The sequence below is a fragment of the Pectinophora gossypiella genome, chromosome 6 (assembly GCF_024362695.1).
Source record: "Pectinophora gossypiella chromosome 6, ilPecGoss1.1, whole genome shotgun sequence".
Taxonomy (NCBI): domain Eukaryota; kingdom Metazoa; phylum Arthropoda; class Insecta; order Lepidoptera; family Gelechiidae; genus Pectinophora; species Pectinophora gossypiella.
The window spans coordinates 16,859,839-16,882,529 of record NC_065409.1 but is presented as its reverse complement, the minus strand read 5'-3'; the positions used below and the strand labels follow the sequence as shown (position 1 = coordinate 16,882,529).

Sequence of the window (22,691 nt, the reverse complement as noted above, 5' to 3'; positions counted from 1 at the left end):
CTATCTGCGCAGGCGCCGGCGAAACGCGGTATCTGACACTTTACGACCGCCACACAGCGCCGGAGTCAATTACAACCAGATACCGGTGGTCAACTGCGATTAAACCGCCTGATGGCAGGTACCCGGTTTTTATTCAGTGCAGTCTTTGTGCAATAAGTGGGAATGATAAGCTTGAAATCTGTAAAGGGAATGAAAGGGAAACACTGATAGATGCTAAAATCAAGCCGGTTAGTAATATTTAGAAACAAAATGGGTTTGAATTTAAAAAAAAGTGACCTCTATATATTATAAGAGAAATTACAATTACAATGCATCACCGTACGTTTTAAACAAGTACAATTTTATAAGAATAGTAAACTAACTTGTATTTATCAGAAGTCGACTACTTGTATACAATCTAGCCAATCATCCGGATTTGTCTCGTTCACGTGATTATAATCTTAAAAGTAGACAAATCCCATGAAAAGAAAACTCTTTGAAGGAGTACAAACGCCCTCCAAACAAAATTGCAATTAATCCACTCAATAAACCGGTTGTTATAATTGGTACTGTTAATAAAAACATCTGGGTGGACAAATTCGTCGAAAATCGAGACCCCCAATTAGGCGTTACTCTCCGATTTATCGTTCGCCTCATGCGTGGAACGGAACGTTGGATTTATGGACTGAAGCACGGAAAGGCTGACAGATTGAGATCGATCCCGACTGTCTCCATTCTTACTGAAATCCAGTGTTGTTTTGTATTGACTCGCTCGATTTATGTGTCGAGTGTGTTGAGGCTGTTGCTTTTATTGAGCTTGAATTGGACTCGGGTAACATTTTTTATTCGTGATTTTTTTTTACAAAAGTGATTTTCAGTTGTTTTGTAACATTCTTACAAAATTTTTTGTTTACTCTCTTTTCCTGGTGCTAGTTTATTTTGCTATGGGACTATTTGGTAATATTTTTATTGTGTGCAATTATTATTGTATGGTCACTGTGGTTATGTGGTTCACAGGCTTCCTTCTCAAGCGGGAGCGCCGGTTCGATCCCCAGTGCCGGACTTGCACCAATGACATTTTTTTTTTTGCTAACACAGTTGGATCGACCATTATAGACTATAGATAGAAATACGGCTCATGACCTGTCACGTTGGTCTAACAGAAAGTTCCGTGAGGTGTTAGCACTCGGTTCATCTTGCGATGGATGTACCTCTGACAACCCCAATTGGGATATTTTTGAGCTTATGTCTCCGTATCTTTTCTGTTTAATTTCTTTTGTATTTTTCTAGTTGTCAGTTCTCACTTATTAACAAAGTTTTGCAAAAAACAAATTCTTCATCAATGCCGTTACAGCGAAACTAAATTTATCAATAGACAATCTTTTATTAAATTCAAATGTCTCGCGGCTCGCTGTAAAAGTTGAGTCCATTTGAATGAGGCTGCATAAAGCAATGCTTTGTGCCTTCGGTTGCAGACGGGCCGATAACCAGCGATAAGTAAACGATAGTCGCGCGACAGTCGAGGAAATTGTGCGTCACAAGACTATGAACTTGGGTAATGATTGAAAGAGAATGAAAAACTGAACGGAAGGGTGGAATTGAATGTAAAAAGAAAAAAAGGTGATACGAAATGAATAAGATGACATTTCATCAGAAGCGATGAATTATTTACGTAGTATTGATACTAAACTTTATTTAGAATAAGGGGCAGAAGTGGAACTTTACTATATTTAAGTAAGTACTTGAAATATTTAGCAGGTTTGAAATAAATAAAATCAAATATTTAATTTCGTTGGGTCTGAACTTACACAATTTTATTAAAGCGAAATAATTATTAGACAATAATAACGGCTTAGTATCCTTCGAGGATACAGGCGTGGTGTTATTTTTTTTTGTTTCTCTTATTATTTAATTCTCATCTTATTGATTTAATTTCAGATGGTTATCTGAACGTCCCTTATTATTATCAATATTAGTATATTTTTCTGACCCACTTAAAACACTTCCACCAACTGTCACTTTGTTTACTAAGCAAACTATAATTTACAACACAGGAAGGATTATCGCTTGAAATGGACACGATTTGGTAGGAAGACATATGCAATCAAAAATATTGAAATCGTTTATCGAAGTTGAGTGTATGGTAAACAGTAAGTTGCAATTGCGAAAGCATACTGTTATCGTTGACGATAAGTTCAGGATTACCAACATCTGCCTATGATTGATGATTTGATATCCTGACAGGCATCACGTTTGAACGATACTCATGTTGATAACCTTTAGGTAAAGCTTCTGGTGGTTGCGTAGTAATGGTAGAATCATTGTGAGTTGTAAGTACTAACGTCTGTATACACAAGTCGTATTTATATGCACGGTTTTTGAATAATTCTTCTATATTATACAATTATTTTGTTTTCATGCCATAAGATAACTCGATTAATTAAAAAAAAAACATGAGGAACGAAATAATCCATAATAAATAATTTCTTTCCAGCATTTTTCTCCTGACATAGATCCTAAGTAAATTTTGCTGCTATGACATTGTTTGGATGAAAAAAATTGTCAAACAGGTACTGCTATTGTAAATATGTTAACATATCAAACAGGTCGTAAAGAAACCGACATACCGTTATCAGTCTATACAAAGTTTTATTGCCATTATCATCGCCAATATCCTCAAAATGATAAAATCATCGATATGGAAAGTCCCTGTGTGGCGTGTCCAATTGCAGTTTTCTTTTGAAATAAAAAAGAGTCTCCATCGATGACAGATTTATTGAAAAGAGAAAAAAAAGCTGGTGAAAGGCGTCATCCACGTGCTCGGAACCCATTTCCGATGACCCGACGCGATCAAGATTTATAACTTCTTTCCGTTTCGTTAGCGTTGTCAATTGTCATCCGCATCGCAATCGGTCGAGATAATCGAATACTAAATCGATTACACCGAGAATTTTTGGTGAAATTCGTCTATTGTTTACCAGAAATTGTTAAGTCATCTTCCGCGTCTTACTGACAAGTATCTCTTACCTGTCCTAGAATCACTACGCAACTATCACTGTGACTGAATCATTCACGCAGTAATTTAAGATCTTAAACGAGCTATTTTGCACTACAGATTAGACACTTTTATAGTATTCACAAAATATTTAGCAACATAAAAGTTTTCTGATTTCTAAAAAGTCCTGTAATTTCGTTGATTTACAGTAATCCTAGTTAAGAGTTTTAACAGCCAAAAAGATCCAAACTCACAAATACCTCACGAACATTTACTTAAGATAATGAAATATTAAAATAGCAAAAATAAAAAAGTTCAGGTGGAGTGTGGTGCTTTGTTGGTCGTATTTAACTTGTGAGAGGTGTGGACGTAACTCTGACTAGTTAAATATCGTAAGACTGTCATGTTAATAAATTAAAATTTTATTCGAAGAATCATGACTATTTTCAGCAAATTATTGAAAGCCGTTCTGTTGCAATATTTTGAAAGTTTATGATTTCTAGACGCGTATATGGTGGAAACTTGATAACAGCGATTTGTCGATACAAAAGCACCGATCACGAAAGCATGTGTCATTTAGATTCGGGTTTGGATGCAACAGCATCCGCCTTCCTTTGATCGCGTTCAGTTTCATCCGGCTGAGTGTTCGCATTGCCGTTGCCCGGAGCAACGTTCAGTGCATCTTTGCATCCACGATTGACATGCTGCGTTTTAATCAATTAGCGAACAGAAACGCGGTTTTCGAACCACTGGGCAGTGAAATAAGCGGACCACACCGCCACCGCAGTTTTTGGACGCTCTCCGATTTCAAAAACTTTTTTTGTGTTTTTGGACGTTCGATAACTTTATAATCGGAGCGAAAGTCGCTCCTTTTTATTTTTTCCAAGCGATTGCTTTGTTGACTAATTTTGATAAGATTAGAAATTGGATGTTGTTTGTCTCTACTTATTACTTATTTTGATAAATAGATAAAAGGGATAATTATCCATGAGCCTTATTTTCAAGATAAACGTTGAGACTTTGAACTACTTCCATAATTTAATCACGTTAAATATGTCACCATTCATGTGTAATTTTAAGCTGAATGATTTCATACAAGTTCCTAAATGCTAAGAAAGTACTTACGTCTGTGTTGGCCAAAACAAAAAAAGGCATGCGTGACTTGCGCACTGATATCGGCACAGCGGAATGCCACATTGGCTCCTAATTGGATGCCTTACCGACAAGCATTGCCGATGTTATCGCCCGATTTATCGACGGAATTATGTCAGCAGATAACTAACTTTGAATAATTGATCCACCCGATGAGTAACACAATAATCAATCAATCATTAATCACATTCTGTTTGCGCAACGTTTGTACGATCCGTGATGGCCCCGTTTTGTGTAATTTTCCTCTTTTTATCGCCGCAATATCAGTATCTATCGGTTTAGTATTATATATTGATGATTGAACGATAGCAATAAAACGATAGTCGCTATCTGTATTTTTAATTCAACCTAAATATGGTTTTAAAATGCAGCCTTATCATGATTTATTTGTTTCTTGTTTTCGGTGCGATGAGTAGTAATATCTTTATCGTTTTCATCAGGAAAATTTGACGCTTATATCCTGTCGTTGATAGACTAAATCTGACCAAATCAGCTGATAACAAGCAAGCGAGGGCATCAAAACGTAGGGTTTATTACATTTTTTGTAATTAATTACATGATTTATCAGGCTTATGTATGATTTATTAGTCTGTACTAAAATTCCGCCTAAACTTATTTAGTGACTCTTGATACTGTTTAATTTCAACAGACTTCAAAAACGGAGGTTCTCAATTCGACTCGTATGTAATTTTGTATAAAAATAATTATATTCGTAAAATGTTGGGAAATCACAATCATAATTTTTCTACGTAATTATCATAGATAGTTGAAGGTCAATGTAACATTTTTGAATCTATGTCATTTCGCAAGGTGTTATGACTGAGAAGAAATGACAGGAAACTGCAACAGCAACATATCTTTTAAATCAATGTAGTCACATTACAAGTTATTTAATAACTAGAAGAACATTTAATTTTAATACCAGGATTTTTTATCATTTAGGTAATCATTTATCTTAGAATAAGCTTTTTTACATAAAGTAACCTTCACATGAGCATTAAATTTCTATTCTGACAAATGAAAAATATAACCCCAAAAAGTTGAAATTTTACCTAATCTAGAATTTTGAATAGCAATTTCGTTTTTTATTCCTTATATTGTATAATAAATAAATATACGCATTTCTGAATTTGATATGTTATGGGACTTTATAATTTCTTTATTATAATCTTTTGGCTTCAAGTAGTTTGCCTATTTCTTTTTAGATTTTACTATTTTGGTATGTGGGAGAGGTCAAAAACAAAATTGCCTCTTTAATAGAAACACTATCATCATCATATTTTACATTAAGTAAAGTCCATTACTTAGGACCGGAAAGGATGGCGTGAAAGAGAAGAGGCATTTACCCAGCAGTGGGTAGATACAGGCTGCATAAAAAAAACTTAAACTTCTCATCTTCTAACTCTCCTTCTCTCTTGCCCACAGAAGAAGCGACCAGCCCTGAGGGCGGAGTGAAAGACCGAGGCGAGTGCGGGGAGCGGGAGGGGGCGGCGTCGCCCGCGTCGCGTGCGTCGCGCGCGTCGCCTGCGTCGGCTGCGTCCCCCGCCTCACCCCCCGCGGATGAGCGTGACGATATCGAGCACAGCATACCTGCGACGCTCATTCAAGATCCCAATGTTGAAAGGTGAGTTTTTTATACTATAAGTTTACAGATTATTTCTCCTTGAGCAGCTACTAGAGTTTTTGATACCTAAATGCAATAGTGTTTATGTTATGTTTTCATAATGAGGTTTGTAAAAAGCGTTAGGATTGAAAATATTATGATTAGGTTGGCTGCTGGCTAAGAAACCTTCACCAGTGCGTTGTTGTATGGTGAAGATTTGAACTGTATTTTTGTACAAAATCTGAGAATAGGTACAAAGATCTCAAAATGCAAAACTTAACTACTCTATGTTTTTTAATCCCGTTTTATAAATGACACATATAACATCCTACATCTTTAACAAATCAAATGCGTTATCTCTTAAAAACGACGTACTTACTTATATAAAATTGAATGCGTTGATAGTTTAAGATAATTGAATTGTCTAGTATTGCCATTGGAGAGCGAAATCATCAATAAAGGCTTCAATGACGTCACTGGCACGATCTTCGCTCGAACAATTCATATCTGTGCATTGTCCCGGTGACGGTGGTCCGAACATCACTCCATGGTGTCCACTTTAACGATCCCATTGTTTCCCATGATCAGTTGTCAACCGCTGTCCTCGACCACCACTTGCTTTGACAGCCAGTCACGCAAGACCTCTCCAATACGCTCCACTTAATAACAACACAGTTGAGACTCAATCCAGCTAAGTGTCAACCACAACTGGTGGGTCTGGAGAAATGAATGGACATGCGATAGTGACAGTTATAGTAGGTAGTGCCACTAAAAATGATCCGGTACTTCTTGTATGACAGTCCATCAATTTTTGTTTTCGATGACTGAGTGTCGTTGATTTTGTATTAATGTTCTTTAGTTTGTGAAGTTTATATAATAGTCACTTTCTCGATTTGATTTAGTAAAACTTATAATAATTATCCTTTCTCGAAAAGTTTTTCAACGCAATTGACTGATTTTTAGTTCTTGCAGTTTTAAATAAATTTCTAACAGAACAAGTTGATAAATTTTATTTTTTGTCTATATTGGACACATTAGCACAGACACATAAAATTTACTAACGTGAAACATAAGACTACATAAAAGGTCGCGTTAGACTTGGTTGTTGCAAAGTATTACATTCATTTGAAGGCAAAAGTCATCAAGATAGTATCTGTAGATGTCACTAACATAAAACAGATAATTACGATCATAATTTAATCAATTATACAGGAGATTGCTATCTGATGTCAGGTGGCGATGGTGACCGTTTTTAAAATATTATTCAAGGATCTTAGATTATTTTTGTTGCAGATAAAGACAAATAAATAAATAATTATTCCTCAGAAATGATAGATCTGTGTAAGTCATCTATATTTTGTAAACCAGCATTTGCTTCTTCACAAATATAAATTTTATATTATTCAAAAACTATCAAATTATATTTGAAATATCATTATTTATTTTATTTGATTAGTTTAAATTATCGTTGTTTCATTCTGTCATGTTTAAGCAAGTGGTTTTGCAAGAATATGAATTGTAGGTGATTATCGTTTGTCGTATTTGCTTGTCAATTTGTTGGAACACTTGTCCAGACAAAAATATTTCATTACTTATCGTCATTGAAAACCACCACAACTTACTCATAGATTACTAATTCATAGATTCAAATTCTGTCCATTTACAATAGGTATTAAAAAAATATTCAACACTTTTTATGACTGATTCTAAAACATTTGTACCCAGACTGAAAAAAGTAAGAGAAAAGTCATAGATTTCACATCCATTACTACAACATAATTATTTCAGTTAACAATTCTTATCTATCAATTAAATAGGTAACAGGTTCAAAAATTCCATAATTTAAACAAAATCTCACAAAAGCTGTTCGCTACCTGCACTTAATAATAATTAATTCGTTATATTAATTAGCAGCTTTATTTTTTCTTCTCTAAACCCCAAATTTTACCACGTCCGGTGAGCATATGCCTCCACCTGACGATTTCGTGTGAAATTGAGCTTAACTCCCTGGATTTTAGAAACTTTGTAAAGGTATTATTGTGTGTCGGTCCGTTCGTTCGCTGTTCCATCACTGTCAATTAGCTGCAGTGAGGAGAAGTCATCAATCATAGAACATTCTCCGTTGAGCTCTAGCACTCCTGAGGGTCTATTGTTTAGATTTTGGATCTAAAGAAGTTTGTTTAGTTCTGATCTTTTTTTAGTTTGCTATCGATCTCTGGATTCGTTTTTCTGTCATTTGAACTCTTAACTGTGAAATATAGGATAATACAGTATGAACCAAAACAAATGCAGAGTTTCTAATTATCTTCATTGCTTCAATGCAACATAGACGTAATACATATTGACCAATGATTTTTCAAAGTGCGCAAATTAAAAATTTACTCACTTCTTCTATCGTGTGGTTTGTGAGGTGAATTACCTACATCACTGACCAAAAAAAAAATATGAATATAATGTATAACACTATTTATGACTGTTTCTATATCAAATATTTGCATGCCAATCATTAATGATTTATCAGTTCAAGGCGTACATCAGTACATGTCAGAAATCAGTGATTTTCCTAAAAGATAGAGCAATATATCCGTTTTACTCATTAGCAGATACAAAGATCTAATCGGAATGATTGATTTACTAGAGTTGTTTATGAATCTATTTGAAATCGATTACCAAGTCACAAGACTACGGTTATCATATATCTACTTTATCTTCAAAATTTAAATAAATATTTTCTTTAAGCTACTGTGTCTAGTTTCCTTTTCTGTAAAACTTGCTGATAAGCTACCTGACAATGATATCGAATATATACAGGGTGTTACTGACATCGTAAATAATACTGAGGAGGATGATTGAGACCATGATTCGGAGTTAATATCAAGTGGAATGTTTCGTCGCAAAATTCATGTATTTTTTTGTTTTTTTTTTAATTACTTTCATTTCTATACTTTTACGATGGAAAATTCCACTTGATATTATCTCAGAATAATGAGCTAAACCACCCTCCTCAGTATTCGTTACGATGTCACTTACACCCCGTACAAGTACGTACATGTAGCCATACAAGTGCACATGAGTGTTAGTGTCTTCATAACAAATACTGAGGAGGATGATTCAGATCATGATTCTGAGTTCCTGGAAAATTCATGAAAATTGTAGTGTTTTTTTTTTAATTCTTTTCAGTTCCATACTTTTACGACGAGAAATTCCACTTAATATCAGCTTAGAATCATGGTCTGAATCATTCCTCAAAGTCTTCGACGATGTTAGTAACATCCTGTATAAGTAACAAATAGTCTTGAAACTAGATAAAACCGTGTAAGATAACATCGAGTACTTTTGTTTATGAAAAATGTTTTTGTCAGGCTTTAAAGAACTGACCACTCCGATTCCAAAGTCTCCGTTTATCAGTAGAAAAACAGGCATGATTAAGTATACTATACAGAATACGGCTACAACGGAACGCTTCCCTTACTCATCATAATCGTGCAAATTGTATAAGGTCGACATAAGGTGACATGTCTCATGATTACACTATCGCTTTTCGTAATTGTTTGCAACTTGACTAAGGCCCCAGGAAGTTCTAGGTGCATCTTCTATATTGGTGATGAAGGTGCTGTAGCAACGAAATGAGTGTAACGATTACTTACTAGCAAATGTGTTCCAAATATTATCTATGTCTATAGCTACATTTGAAAATTCAAGATATGAAAATCATCAATGTGATATATTTAAAGATTTTTGATAAGTGTAATTAATATTTGCGCAAATAAATCAGTCAATAGATATGAGGAAATTAATTACTTACTTGGAAGCGTGAATATCGGATCCACGTGTAATTAATTTTTAATTTCTGGATCTGACACTAAATTACGAAAAATGGATAGACAAGATTAGAATTAAAAAAAAACAATCGATAAAGTTGAAGACCTAAACGTGATCTTTTTAATCTACTGACTGTAGATAAAAAATAGTTTATTAACATAAACGAAGTTTATTTTGAGGAAGTACACAATGATCGTGATGACTAGCGATAAGTTATTTCTCCAAACCTTTAAACGGTAAGCTTAGGATACGTGATCCATAATGCATGTGTATGGTATGAAATAAAATTAACATTCTGCACTTTTATTGCTTCAAAGACATCTGTGTCGGTTTTAAAATTCACCGTGTTACTGCGAAATTATTCAAACCGTATCAGGTGTCCCCCATACTACACCCGCACGTAAAACTAACTTTGAATCGCACATGCCTCCGCGTTCCAATTCGTACACCCCGTATCAAAACACAGCCACAGTGTAAAATACTGCCATTTTTATAACTTACATGCTGCCGTTACGTATAAAATGTGTTGTTGGAAAAATTTTTGGCTGTGTCCCGGGGTGCTTGAGTCTGGCTATTTCCGATCGCGTGCATGTTAGAGTGGGGGAAAGAGAACACAATACCTGTCACATAAACACAAGTGATTGATTGACCCGCACCCAACTAATGCTTATAGGAAGCTATAAACAGCTGGCGATTTTGTTTGAAACTTTGAAAAAGTTTGTTTTATAACGAGGTTCCAGCGTCATATTTCTGTCAAATCACTGACGGGGCTATTTATATGGTAATGACAGAAGATGTTCTGGTTCGCAGGGTAGAGTTTTTATTTAAGTCATGCAAGACGAAATATCAAGAGCTTGCATTGTACCTATAACGCTAAGCAATAGGTCCTCTTGTTTGCCCCACAAACGATTATCGTGTCAAGATAAGCACGAGTTTGTAGAGTCCGTTATATATTTTCTTCAAATTAATTAGGGTAGCCCTTTTTTATTCAGACGAGCTGGTTGTGTGTTGAAAGCGCCGCCATATCTTTCTTATCGGATTCTTACCCGCATTTTCTGTCATGTGACACATATTGTCATTCGAGTAAGTTTATCCAACCTTTCTCCACTGGAAATAAATAAACCCGAGATTATTTTCCTTTGTCAAAGCAGGAAATCTGTTCATGATACACGTAAATCCGTCCGCGTCCCCTGTCTGTCCCGGTGTTGTTAAAAGGACTCGTCTCGGCGTTTTGTTAACGCGCCATTTCCTTGTCAACGCCGTCAACCCCGTCCGAGTAATCTTCAGTAAGCCCTTGAGACTTCCATCTCCCCTAATAGTGTCTCTGACGTGTGTAAATATGTCTCTAGTCCACAAAAGTAACTTTATAGTAAACATACTCATTAAAAGGTATCGATGCGATTGGTCTTCAAGGATCTTCTGTACATTTTTCATTGGTGTTACGGCGGTGAGTCAGCTATGCGGAGTAGCTTGCGCTGTCAAGCGGTTGTCATCAAAACGATCGCCCGTCACTGCACGTCCACCTCGCGCATCGCACGCACGCTTGCATTACGCAGCGCACCACCCCTCGAAGTAGTTTACGTACGGTCGTCTCGTTTCTTCTCATTTCGCCGTTGGTGGGCGAGGCACCTGTCTCGTTCTCGCGAGGGGCGTGCGGGGCGGGGGCGCTGCAGGCGGGTCGTAAATCACGCGGCGTCTCATTCCACGCGGGACCGCCGCCGCCGCCGCAGGCACCGCGCACTTCCCTGCCGACCGCCGCACTCACGGCGCGTCTTTCGCGACGTGTTTACATTTTCCAATCCATTTTTGGGAAGTCTCCAGTTGTATTGTTATCTTGTGTTGCTTATTATAAAAGTGCTATTTAATGGATCTACGGTTTTTTCGGCGCTATCTGTTCGGGATACTTTGAAAAGATTGCGTCCAACATGATTGTCGAGCCCGACCATGTGAGGTAAGGTTTTAGATTTGTACAAGTGTTAATGTTTTTGTCTAGTTCATCGTAGGTTCCTTTGTTTCTCTCCATGCCAATAACTAATTTAATTTTATCATTCTCTTTCGTGTCATGAAGTTGTAATTTTTCATCTGATCCAACTCTACCAACCTGTGATATAGATTCTGTGTAATAGGATACAAGTTCGTGACTTGACTTTTTATGGTTTTTCATCTTTTTTATCTACATTCAAGTGATTTGAATATCTGGTTTCAATTCTTACTTAAGACTATGGAGTTAGAAACATCCGAGTACCTTTACATGTTATCAGAAATAGTTTCAGAATTCGTCAAATATTAAACTTTTCTCTAAAATAGTGCGTTGAAAGTATAATTTCAGTGTTCAGAACATGTTTTATCAGATTATTTTGAATCCTTTTTAGTTTATGTGACACCTATAAAAGTGCAGATGCATATTCCAATATCGTCTGAACTCATTTTTTATGTTGTCTGCATCTTATCCGTGCAAATATTTTTATTTGTCTAATGGGAAAACCGTGTTAATAAAATTTATTGTCTCATAAATATAGATAGCGAGGGTTTTCACCCACACACTAGAATACACCTCTTTATCAACAACACTATCTCGCTTTCTAGTAATTGTGGAACATTTATTGCTCTGCACATATTTTATTAATCCATCCTTGGGTGGGATATTGACAGGTGGTGATGAATTAGGTCTTTGGCATATCTACGAGCAGTTGTTCTGCTTATTATTAGATATTTGATCATCAAGACTTTTCACGTATTTTTTTTTAATTTTATAAGTAAATGCGTAAAACGTTTATTGATAATTATGATCTCAGATTTAATGATACTTACAAAAGTAGTTTCATTTCCTCTAGCTCCGAGTCAGTCGGTCAATGACGATCATTCCAAATTAATGATCGAGATCAAAATATGACTGACTGGTTATGAAATCAATCGTATCCAATTAAAATTCGATTCTTTCATTATTTACGACCACTTTATCGATTAGCAAAATAAATAAAAAGTTTGAATTCGATTTTTGTTTACTACCAATATTCAAATGCCGGTAACCGGTTTACCAAAACGTGATTCCGAATTTGTAATTCTGTCATAAGTCAATTATGTCAGTCTGAAATGAAGTTTTTTTGTCCGCAGGGAGAGCCCGCGATGTCTGTCACGGGAGTCGTCGGGCGCGCCGCGGTGTCCCTCCAATGACTCTGTCTATTCGGGGCGCAGTGGGCCAGCGCTGCCGCTGCCTGCCGCGCTCACTGCCGCGCTGCCCGCTGCCCTGCCCGCCGCGCTGTTGCCCCCGCACTCCGCCGCGGTCGCCGCCTACCTCGGCGCCGCTGCCGCCGCCGCAGCCCAGCAGCGCCTCCTCATGTCCTGCCAAGAAGACATGACCGACTCCGAACGATCCGACGCGGTTCTAGACTTCAGCACCAAACGTAGCGACTCCCCCCATGAAGATGAAGACGCCGATGACGCCGTCAATCTCAGCAAGAACGAAAATGGCCCCCTTGATCTGTCCGTTGGAACTAGAAAGAGAGGACCGGAAGAATCCCCGTCTCCGGTTCCATCGAGAAAGAGTTCGAGGCAAGAGTTTAAACCGTCTCCCTCGCCATGGTCGAATCCTGTCGCACCTCATCTACCATATTTTGCGGCAGCTGTAGCCGCTAGTTTGTCTCCCAAGGGTGCAGTTCCGCCTGAATGGAACGGAAAACTAAAACATGGCGGACCAACTCCGAGCGATGCGACTAAAGCACTCGAGAAAATGAGCGAACTAAGTAGACTGGGAGGCGAAGAACTCTTCCGTTCTGTTCAAAGCGCAGCTCTAGGCGCTGGACTCGCTCCAAACGCTGCCGCTAGACACTCTGCTTGGCAGTCACATTGGCTTAATAAAGGCGCAGATCAGACTAAAGACGTTTTAAAATGCGTCTGGTGCAAGAAAAGTTTCAATTCTTTAGCCGACTTAACGATCCACATGAAAGAAGCTAAGCATTGTGGAGTCAACGTTCCAGTGCCGCCATCTAGCGGCGCGCCGATGCCGCCTTCCCTGCAACCTCCATCTAGTTCTCCTTCAACGCCATCGCATAACTCATCGTCTTCAAGTGGTTCTTCGAAACCTAATCAGAGCGATTTGAATATGCTAATTAAAGAAAATATGCCAATACCTAGAAAGTTAGTACGCGGGCAAGACGTCTGGTTAGGCAAAGGAGCGGAGCAAACTAGACAGATATTGAAATGTATGTGGTGCGCTGAGAGCTTCCGATCGTTAGCCGAGATGACTAGCCACATGCAGCGGACTCAGCATTACACTAATATTATATCGCAGGAGCAAATTATTTCATGGAAGTCCTCTGATGAAGCTAAGGGCTCCAATTCAAGCGCTCCGGGCGCCACCAACGCGGCTCCACCCACTACGGGCACAAGTAGTCATGTCAGCGCTGTATTAACTTGTAAAGTTTGCGACCAAGCATTTAGTTCCTTGAAAGAGTTGAGTAATCATATGGTTAAGAATTCTCATTACAAAGAGCACATTATGCGGTCTATTACCGAGAGCGGAGGTAGGAGACGTCAAACGCGCGAAAAGAGAAAGAAATCTTTACCGGTTAGAAAACTTCTTGAATTAGAAAGAGCACAACACGAGTTCAAAAATGGGGAAGGTAACGGGGTACCTATGGGGAAACCAATTAGGGATTTCGGCGCCGGCAGCCGGATCACTTGCGAGAAATGCGGCGACAAAATTGAGACTGCTGTATTCGTCGAACACATAAGGCAATGCATAGGCGCGCCCATGTCGAATAGCCAAAGGAATTTTTTAAAGAGCGCACTTTTGTCTAATAATATTATCCCTCCCGATGTGCCCGGGCACGTCACTCCCACCAGTAGGGACGGCCGTAAGAGTATCAACGAGGAACTGCCCTCACCCGGCTCGGCTCATCACCGCTCGCCATCGTCCGTGAACGATTCGTCTCCGAGTTCCAAAGATCCCAACGCGAGCAATGATAAGAGCTCGTCGCCTTCGGTCCTGAACGCTATAGAGCAATTGATAGAAAAAAGTTTTGATACACGATCACGGCATTCGGTACCCGGCGTGCCTGGCGGAGCAGCACACGCCCCGATGGGTTCTAGCATTTTAAAAAGATTAGGCATAGACGAGAGCGTAGACTACACTAAGCCATTAGTTGACGCGCAAACAATGAGCATGATGAGGAGTTATCACCATCAGCAGGCATACGGGCGTCGGGAACGTAGCGGTAGCGAATCTAGTTCAATGTCCGAAAGGGGAGGCAGCAGAGTCGAGTCTTTGACTCCCGACAGGAAGTTAGATTCATACCACATGACCACACCCCGTACCACTCCAGACACGCGTGGTTCCCAAACTCCCGCTTCCGAGGATCGCCCAGCTGAGGTGAGAATAAAAAAGGAAGCACCAGAAGAGGAGGATCGGGAAAACTGTGTAGATTTGAGTAGCCAACCGGTACGCGTTAAAACTGAAGTCGATGAAGAGGAAGATCCTCCTCGACCAAGTAGTTCTGCCGAAGAGGATACAAAGCCAGTTATTCCTAAGCGTGAAAGTGAGGGCCCGAGCCCCGCTGCCAGTCCTCGAAGCCCGGCGAGCGACCGTTCCGCTCACACTCCCGGTACTGAAAGGAAGCCAGCTTCCAGCTTAGGCGCGTTATCCTCCATGTTCGATAACTTGGCTGGCGGTAGTTCTTCCAATGAGCCTAGTTCATCCCGCCGAGGCGGTAGCCACCCTTTGGCTGCTCTGCAGAAGTTATGCGACAAGACGGAGACTAACCAGTCTCGCGCCCCTGCGCCCGCGCCGTCTCCCGCCGGTCCGCCGAGCATCCTCACTTTCAGTTGGGCCTGTAACGATGCAGTCGTTACCGATTCAATCATGAAGTGCGCTTTTTGTGATACTCCGTTCATATCTAAGGGCGCTTATAGACACCATTTGTCAAAAATACATTTCGTGAAAGACGGAGCTTTGCCGGAACCGGTTCCGATGAAGGCTCCGCCGGCGGCTGCGTCGCCCGGCACGCACAAGAGCGGGGGCTCCACCGCCGCCTCGCCGCAGGACCCGCGCAGCCCCTCGCAGTCCTTCGACGAGAGCCCGCACTCCAAGTTCCTCAAGTACACGGAACTTGCTAAGCAGCTCTCGAGCAAGTACGTGTAGAGAACCCCGCCGCCGGGGCATCAGTTGTGATGATACCATATCCTGCTACGTTAAACCTTGCTAGGGTTAGGTCGCGCACGCGACGATAAGTATTTCGAAACTCTTTGCCAATTTAATTATTTAGGTAATTATTGTTAGAGTTCACCGCATAGTTCGGTTAGTGTAATTACGACTAGCGACTTAAGTATACGCCAAACGTCTTACGTTCGATTAGGTGTAAGAGAATATTTTCAAAATATTGCCTTTAGGTGAAGTTGTCGGTTGTTGTGCGGCGCGCGCCCGCGGCTTATCTTCCACACTACGTTGTAATTCCATTTCGATAATTGTAAATATAAGTCACATTAAGTCATAAAACGTTCGATTCGATCTCTTGTAAATGTATATTTTTTGCTAATAATCTAAAACGTGCGTTCGTAATTTTAATTGCAATTCGCCTTTCGTATGTGATTGTAATTGACCACACCAGTCGGTCGGGTTGTCGTCAGTATTTTTGAAATTCGTTGCAATATCATTTTTGTGTTACTTAATATTTTTTGTATGTAAATCAGAATTAGGGTTAAATAAATGTGGTTTTTAGTTTATTCTATGTATATTTTGGAAGGTTTCTGTTTTGTGAATTTAGAGATCCGTCGATGCCTGCAATCTCGGAGATCCAATCTCACTCGAATCAGTTCGTGTTGTACATACAGTTCGACATAGAAATGCAATATGATACAATCTCTTTAGTGTAAATTTTGCTCTAGGTATGCTCTCATTGCGAGAATGCTATTTATTATTTAGTGTTAAGGACATAAATTTAGGTGACCTACGTCTGTGAACACGTGTATACCATTATACCAGCGCATTAATCGGTTGGATTCAACCTTATATTTAATGAAAAGTGATACGTTATACAGATTTTCTTTGAAAAGGAACGATTACATTCGTATACGTTTAGATCATTCAGATATATGAAAGATATCTTCCAATTGTAACAACAGATATACGATGATGTATATACGGTCTTGCGAGTAAAAACTCTTTTATATTTAAAATAAAAAAATATTGTAAACAATCTAATGTAAGTTTCTGACGATATCAAAATAACAAGGAAACGATGTGACCTGTGTATTCTGAGCACAACTGCGGGGTTAAAAACGCCACATCGAAGCAATTCAGATGAATTGATAAAAAGCAATATTGCATTTTTGCAAAAGCAATATTGCAATGTCTAATAGCAATATTGTTCTTTTAGACGAATTGCTTTGATGTGCCCTTTTTAACCCCCATGTACATTTCATTGATGTATTTTTATACACTGTATTCATTGTATTTAGTATATATATGTATTTTTCTTTTATTTTTTCTTCATATTTGTAGAGCATTTTTTGAGTAAATAGTGGATATAATAGACAAGTTTGGTTTCTATTTTAAATTGTGCTGGGAATATGCAGTGTGCCATGATAAAAATTGAAAATTTTAAATCTATAATTATCATTTTAACGATAATAAGGAAACACGACAAATATTATGTATACGCTATCTCCGATGAGGAATTTTTGCTCATTCTTTAATAAAAATGGTGTTGAAATATTGATTTTACCAAATTTAATAATCTTATTTAATATTTTATGTTGTATTTCAAAATGCAATTAAAAGCTCAAAGAAATATATATGTTACATACTTTATTGAGGCTATTTTATTTATGAGAACCTATAAAACCCCTGAACAAAAACACATTGAAATAAGACACAGATAATAAATTCACTTTGTGTAACGTCACCTTATACTAAAAATCTAGTAAGCGCTTTTTTGAAAAATAACATTCGAATCTGATTTTTGTTAACAAGACCTCGCAACACTTAAGCTAGTTTCAATGCAGGTTAAATTTGTTAATTGAATGAAATTAATAAGATAAGATATTTATTGCATTCCTGATGATTTCAGAGGTCTTAAAAGTAGAGGAAAGTACAAACAGGAACCCTGTAAGGGCACTACAAGAACAACAATTATACACAATGAAAACAGAAAACCAAGAATAAAAATTAAGTTAAAAAAATACGTACATTAAATGAAAATAAATTAAATAAAAAATTAATGACATATATTTTTTTATTATATAATTTTTAATGTTAATTGAATGAAATAGAGGTTTTGTTAAAGAAAATTAAAACTGATGATGATTTTTCAAACAGGTACTTACATAGTTTTCACCGATATATAAATTCGGACCTTATCCAGGATCCCTCGCGGAGGGTCCCTGGCTTTGACTCCAAGCGAAAAATCTGGACACGACTGAACCGGTGTAGGACCGACTATGGAAAGTCAAACCATCACCTATGTAAATGGGGCTTAAAGGAGTCACCATACTGTGAATGTGGTCACCCGGACCAAACCATATCTCACATAGTGAACGAGTGCCCTCTGCACCGGTTCCCAGGTGGTATAGCCGAGCTGCATTGTGTGACGGATGCAGCAGAGACTTGGTTAAGGGAGCTTAAGCTGGATATTTGATCCAAGCAGGATATTTGTCTGCCATACGCAACAACAACCGATATACCGGGTGTTAGTGACATCGTAACGAATACTGAAAGGGATGATTCAGACCATGATTCTGAGTTAATATCTAGTGGAATTTTCCGTCGCAAAATTCATGAAATTTTGAGTTTTGTTTTTAATTATTTTCAATTCCATATTGTGCTTTTAGCTGCATAGAACCCAAATTTCAATAAAAAAAACAATAATGACAAATTATCGAAAATTTTCGATGTAATGGAGACAACAGCTGCTCGAACGGGTCAACGGCCACACGCACCGCGCCGCGCGCCCCGCTCCGCACGCCCCGCTCCGCGCGCCCCGCGCCGCACGCCGGCGGCGCGGCGGCGGCGCGGCGGCGGCGCGGCCTACAAAGTAGGCACTACGAACCGATCCTATTTCTTTCTCTGTCTATCGTAAATTATAAATTTATTTTATTCTTATTCTTAAATGGACGGATAATCAACAGGCATAAAATTTATGGAATACACGTCAATTTTAAGCAGAAATCTAATACAACCGACAGAATTAAGTTACCAGCGAGATACCTTTTTGATTCGACCGGGTTATTCATTCATTTACTCATAGGAATCAGGGCCATTATCTACCTAAAACAGTTGAAACAGTAAATAATTGTATTCTTTGTTGTCATTAGAATAACTAACAACCAACTAACACAACCACCACAGATTAGGTAATTAGTTACCTACTATGTCAACCATCCACCAACTTAGTATGTAAGTACCTACGCAAAACCTCGCTACACAAAAATCGAAAATAAATAAATCTTTTAGATCAATACCCATTATTGTTACAAAGCAAGACCTATCGGTACTATCGCTAGTATCGATCTAAATGTACTATCACTACTTTCGATAGTTTAGACAATTTTCAAGTTCAACAATTGATAATCCATAATACCTATCGATAGTTCGGCAACTCCGCCGCGTAGGCAATGTCGGCATGTTCAAAGAAAAAAATTGTCCGAGTGGAGTGATCTTATTTTTCTTGTTACATGTTGGTACCGTACCGAGGTACTAAGTACTAAGTTATTCGTAGTTTTAAATCTCATTGTTAAATCATCAGTAAAGAACTAATTAAACCTATCCTGTTCTGTGTACAATATTCATGTAACGGCTACGTGCTTACATAAGTACCTAGTAGACGGGAGCAACGACTTAACGTACCTTCCGAAGCACGGATCATTTTACTTTCGGACAATCAGGTGATCAGCCTGTAACGTCCCAACCAAAGGCCTTATAAACAGATTTTTGTGATATGTCCCCACCGGAATACGAACCCGGACCCTCCGCATCCCATCGCTCAACCACTGGACCACATAGGCCAAGAAGGTTCTAAGACATAATTAAAGGATCCTGGGACGCAAGACCTCCGAGTTAGGGCTTGTTTGATCTGTCTTGATGGATACTCGGACGTGAATAGCCTCACGGATCAAGGGCAACGCGCGCCAATAAAGTAGGCATTACGAACAGATACTAGGTATTTCTTTGAGTTGATAGGTATCAAGTGAAGTTTCCTGTCGCCAAATTCATAAAAATAATAGATTTTTTTCAGTCCCATATTGTGTTTTAAGCTGCATAGAACGCACATTTAAAATAAACAAATAAAAATTACTAATTATTAAATTTTATCAATGTCATCAATAATAATAATAACGTATCTACAACTTCAGCTATGCGCAGGTGAATAGCCGGCGCACGGGTCAAGGGCAACGCTCGCCAATAAAGTAGGCATACGAACAGATACTATTTCTTTCTCTGTCACTTGCACAATAATTCAAAAACATACTTCTCTCTCTCTCTCTAGTCGTCGGCTCGACGCGGCCGCGGCCGGTGCGTCGTCGGCGCCCTTAGTCGGCGCCTTTGATGCTTTGCGCTAACGCCGCCGCGCGCTTCCGCTCAGTCGAATACTAAGCTTGACCCGAATCGCGTGATGTTTTTCGAGGATATTTTTTTCGTGTTTGTGAGTGTTTGTTTCATTCTGTAAATGAGTAGTGTCGACTATGATGATAGATCATAAACCATTTACTGCGCAAAAGTATGGAAGATTGTCGATGTTTATTAAAGAGCAAGGTGTTGTGTTTGTGAGTGCGTGTGATACCTACCTACCGCGGAGGAAACGCGATGTTGCATACCTACGTGACGTGACATGTTCTAGGGTACCTACCTAGGTACTTCATCCGAAGGAATAACAATTAAGGTAAGGCAAGAGTAGGGTTTTTATTGTTAATAAGTTAGGAACGTTTTAATAACTGGTAGGTAGGTACCGTGCGTGAAAAATCGTGGCAGTAGGTGTTCTACTTCAACAAACAACATTTTTAAACGTTGAACCACTACTAAGCATCTAAATACAAGAGAATGAAAACTCCTACCTAGATATCAACATCGTATCTCACACGCGTAACGTAGCCGCGCGTAAGTTTAGCGTCTGTGTGGCGCGTTGTTCGACTTACATTGCGGCACAGTAAAAATTGAAAATCTTAATTAAACATTTGCGACAAGAAAAACACCCACCATCGTTTTTAGTACAATAAAATAGGCGTTCCATTTTTTTTTTCGTTACGATGTCACTAACACCCTGTATACATAATCCTTTCATCAGAACGAATAGAAAAAATAGTCGTCTATAAAAATACTATCACTTAATATATTAATTACTTACACACAAAAAAATAAAATGACGTTGAATTGCATTTTTTTATCAATAGAGTAAGTATCTAAGTAAGTAAGTACATACTTTTCGAATAATACAAAGACACTACAATTGAAAACAATTTAGGTGCAAACAAGCTAGTAAAACATGAAACTTTTTAATAAGACTTACTTAATTGAAGTCTAGCAGAATTGGAGAGCAAATAAAAAACATAGAACACGTTCAGCTGCTTATCTTTTCGGGCATGTCGTAAAATCCGACAGAGATTGTGTCCTTTCTAACATGATTGACTATTGTTTTGGGTGATCCCTTGACATCAATATCTTAGAACTTCGTATCAACAGTGGCTGCAAGTCAGCGATTACCTGTGGCTCTGCCCACCCCATTAAGGATTTCGAGCGTGAGTAGCTTATGTATGTCTAGTCTAAAATCTAAAAAGGCTGCAATCTTAAATCACTAACTGTTTTGTTAAATTGAAGCGTCATCGAAATGGGTCAGATTCCCGATGCTTAAATAGAATACAAATCAATAAAGATTTGAATATCGGACAGGTTTTAAAACTTTTATAGTTATCTATTACCTGGTGACTGCTTTTAGCACTCCCACTTTGTCCGGACCAGTAGTTGCCATCAAATATAAGTAGATGAGGAGCTCGGTGGCGCAGCGGTAAACGCGCTCGGCCTGCGATTGTTGAAGTTAAGCAACTTTCGCAAAAGCCGGTCATAGGATGGGTGACCACAAAAAAAAAGTTTTCATCTCGAGCTCCTCCGTGCTTCGGAAGGCACGTTACGCCGTTGGTCCCGGCTGCATTAGCAATCGTTAATAACCACCAATCCGCACTGGGCCCGCGTGGTGGTTTAAGGCCCGATCTCCCTATCCATCCATACGAAAGGCCCGTGCCCCAGCAGTGGGGACGCTAATGGGCTGATGATGATGATAAGTAGATGAAGAAAACATAAATTCATATACGTACTTACATAAAAACATAAATAGTCTAATACACCTTACTTCCACAGTTTGAGCCTCCCCTCAAACCGTAGCAGGTATGGATCACTGACACGATACGGCTCACCACCTATCTTGGTCTATCAGAAAGCTCGGTGAGCTATGGGTACTAAGGTCATCTTGCGATAGATGTACCTCTGACCATCCCAATTGGGATATATCCACCCCAGTGCGGTTTAGTGGAGAATGTTTTGGACTAGTAGCCCGGGACCAACGGCTTAACGTGAGTTCTTCTCTTCTATCGTGGGGGTTGTGAGGTGAATTGCCAACCTCATCAACCCTGATGTCAGGGTTATTATTGAGCCGCCGAAGGCCCCTGACATGGCTCATGTAACGACTACTCACTTAGTAGTAACCAGGACTACCGACTTACCGGGACTTTCCGAAACACGGATCATCTTACTCTCAGACAATCAGGTGATCAACCTGTAATGTCCTAACCAAACTGAGGATCACAATTGTGATAAATCCCCACTGGGATTCGAACCCGGGACCTCCGGATCGTGAGCTCAACGCTCAACCACTGGACCACAGAGGCCGTTACATGATATCTGAAGCAGACACACATACGATGAGCTAAAAATCCTCATGCTGTCCTGAAAATTGCATTTGTCGACACCTAATAATGATGATATAAATAATTATGATGTATTAATCTAATATTCAGCGACTCCAAATGCACAACACATAAAATTGCCTCATACACGGCCTTCCATCCATTAATACCGTGACACAAAAACCAAACGCTAATTACAAAACCATAACCTCTGTCCTTAATCCCTTTCCTCACGAATCACTCTTGACGTCT

At 38.9% G+C, this 22,691-nt stretch overlaps 1 protein-coding gene across 2 annotated transcripts in view; it reads left to right on the top strand.

Annotated features, from left to right (window-relative positions):
- Positions 1 to 17,358, top strand: part of LOC126367748 (protein tiptop-like) — a 324,845-nt gene extending 307,487 nt beyond the window's left edge. The window contains exons 4-5 of one of the 2 annotated variants that reach the window (XM_050011462.1): positions 5,552 to 5,750; positions 12,666 to 17,358. In XM_050011462.1, coding sequence (XP_049867419.1) covers positions 5,552 to 5,750; positions 12,666 to 15,690 — 3,224 coding nt within the window. In that variant the 3' untranslated portion in view covers positions 15,691 to 17,358. Of the gene's footprint in view, positions 1 to 5,551; positions 5,751 to 11,080; positions 11,503 to 12,665 lie in introns of those variants that run through there. The other variant, XM_050011463.1, reaches the window with a different exon arrangement.
- Positions 17,359 to 22,691: the final 5,333 nt, after the last annotated feature.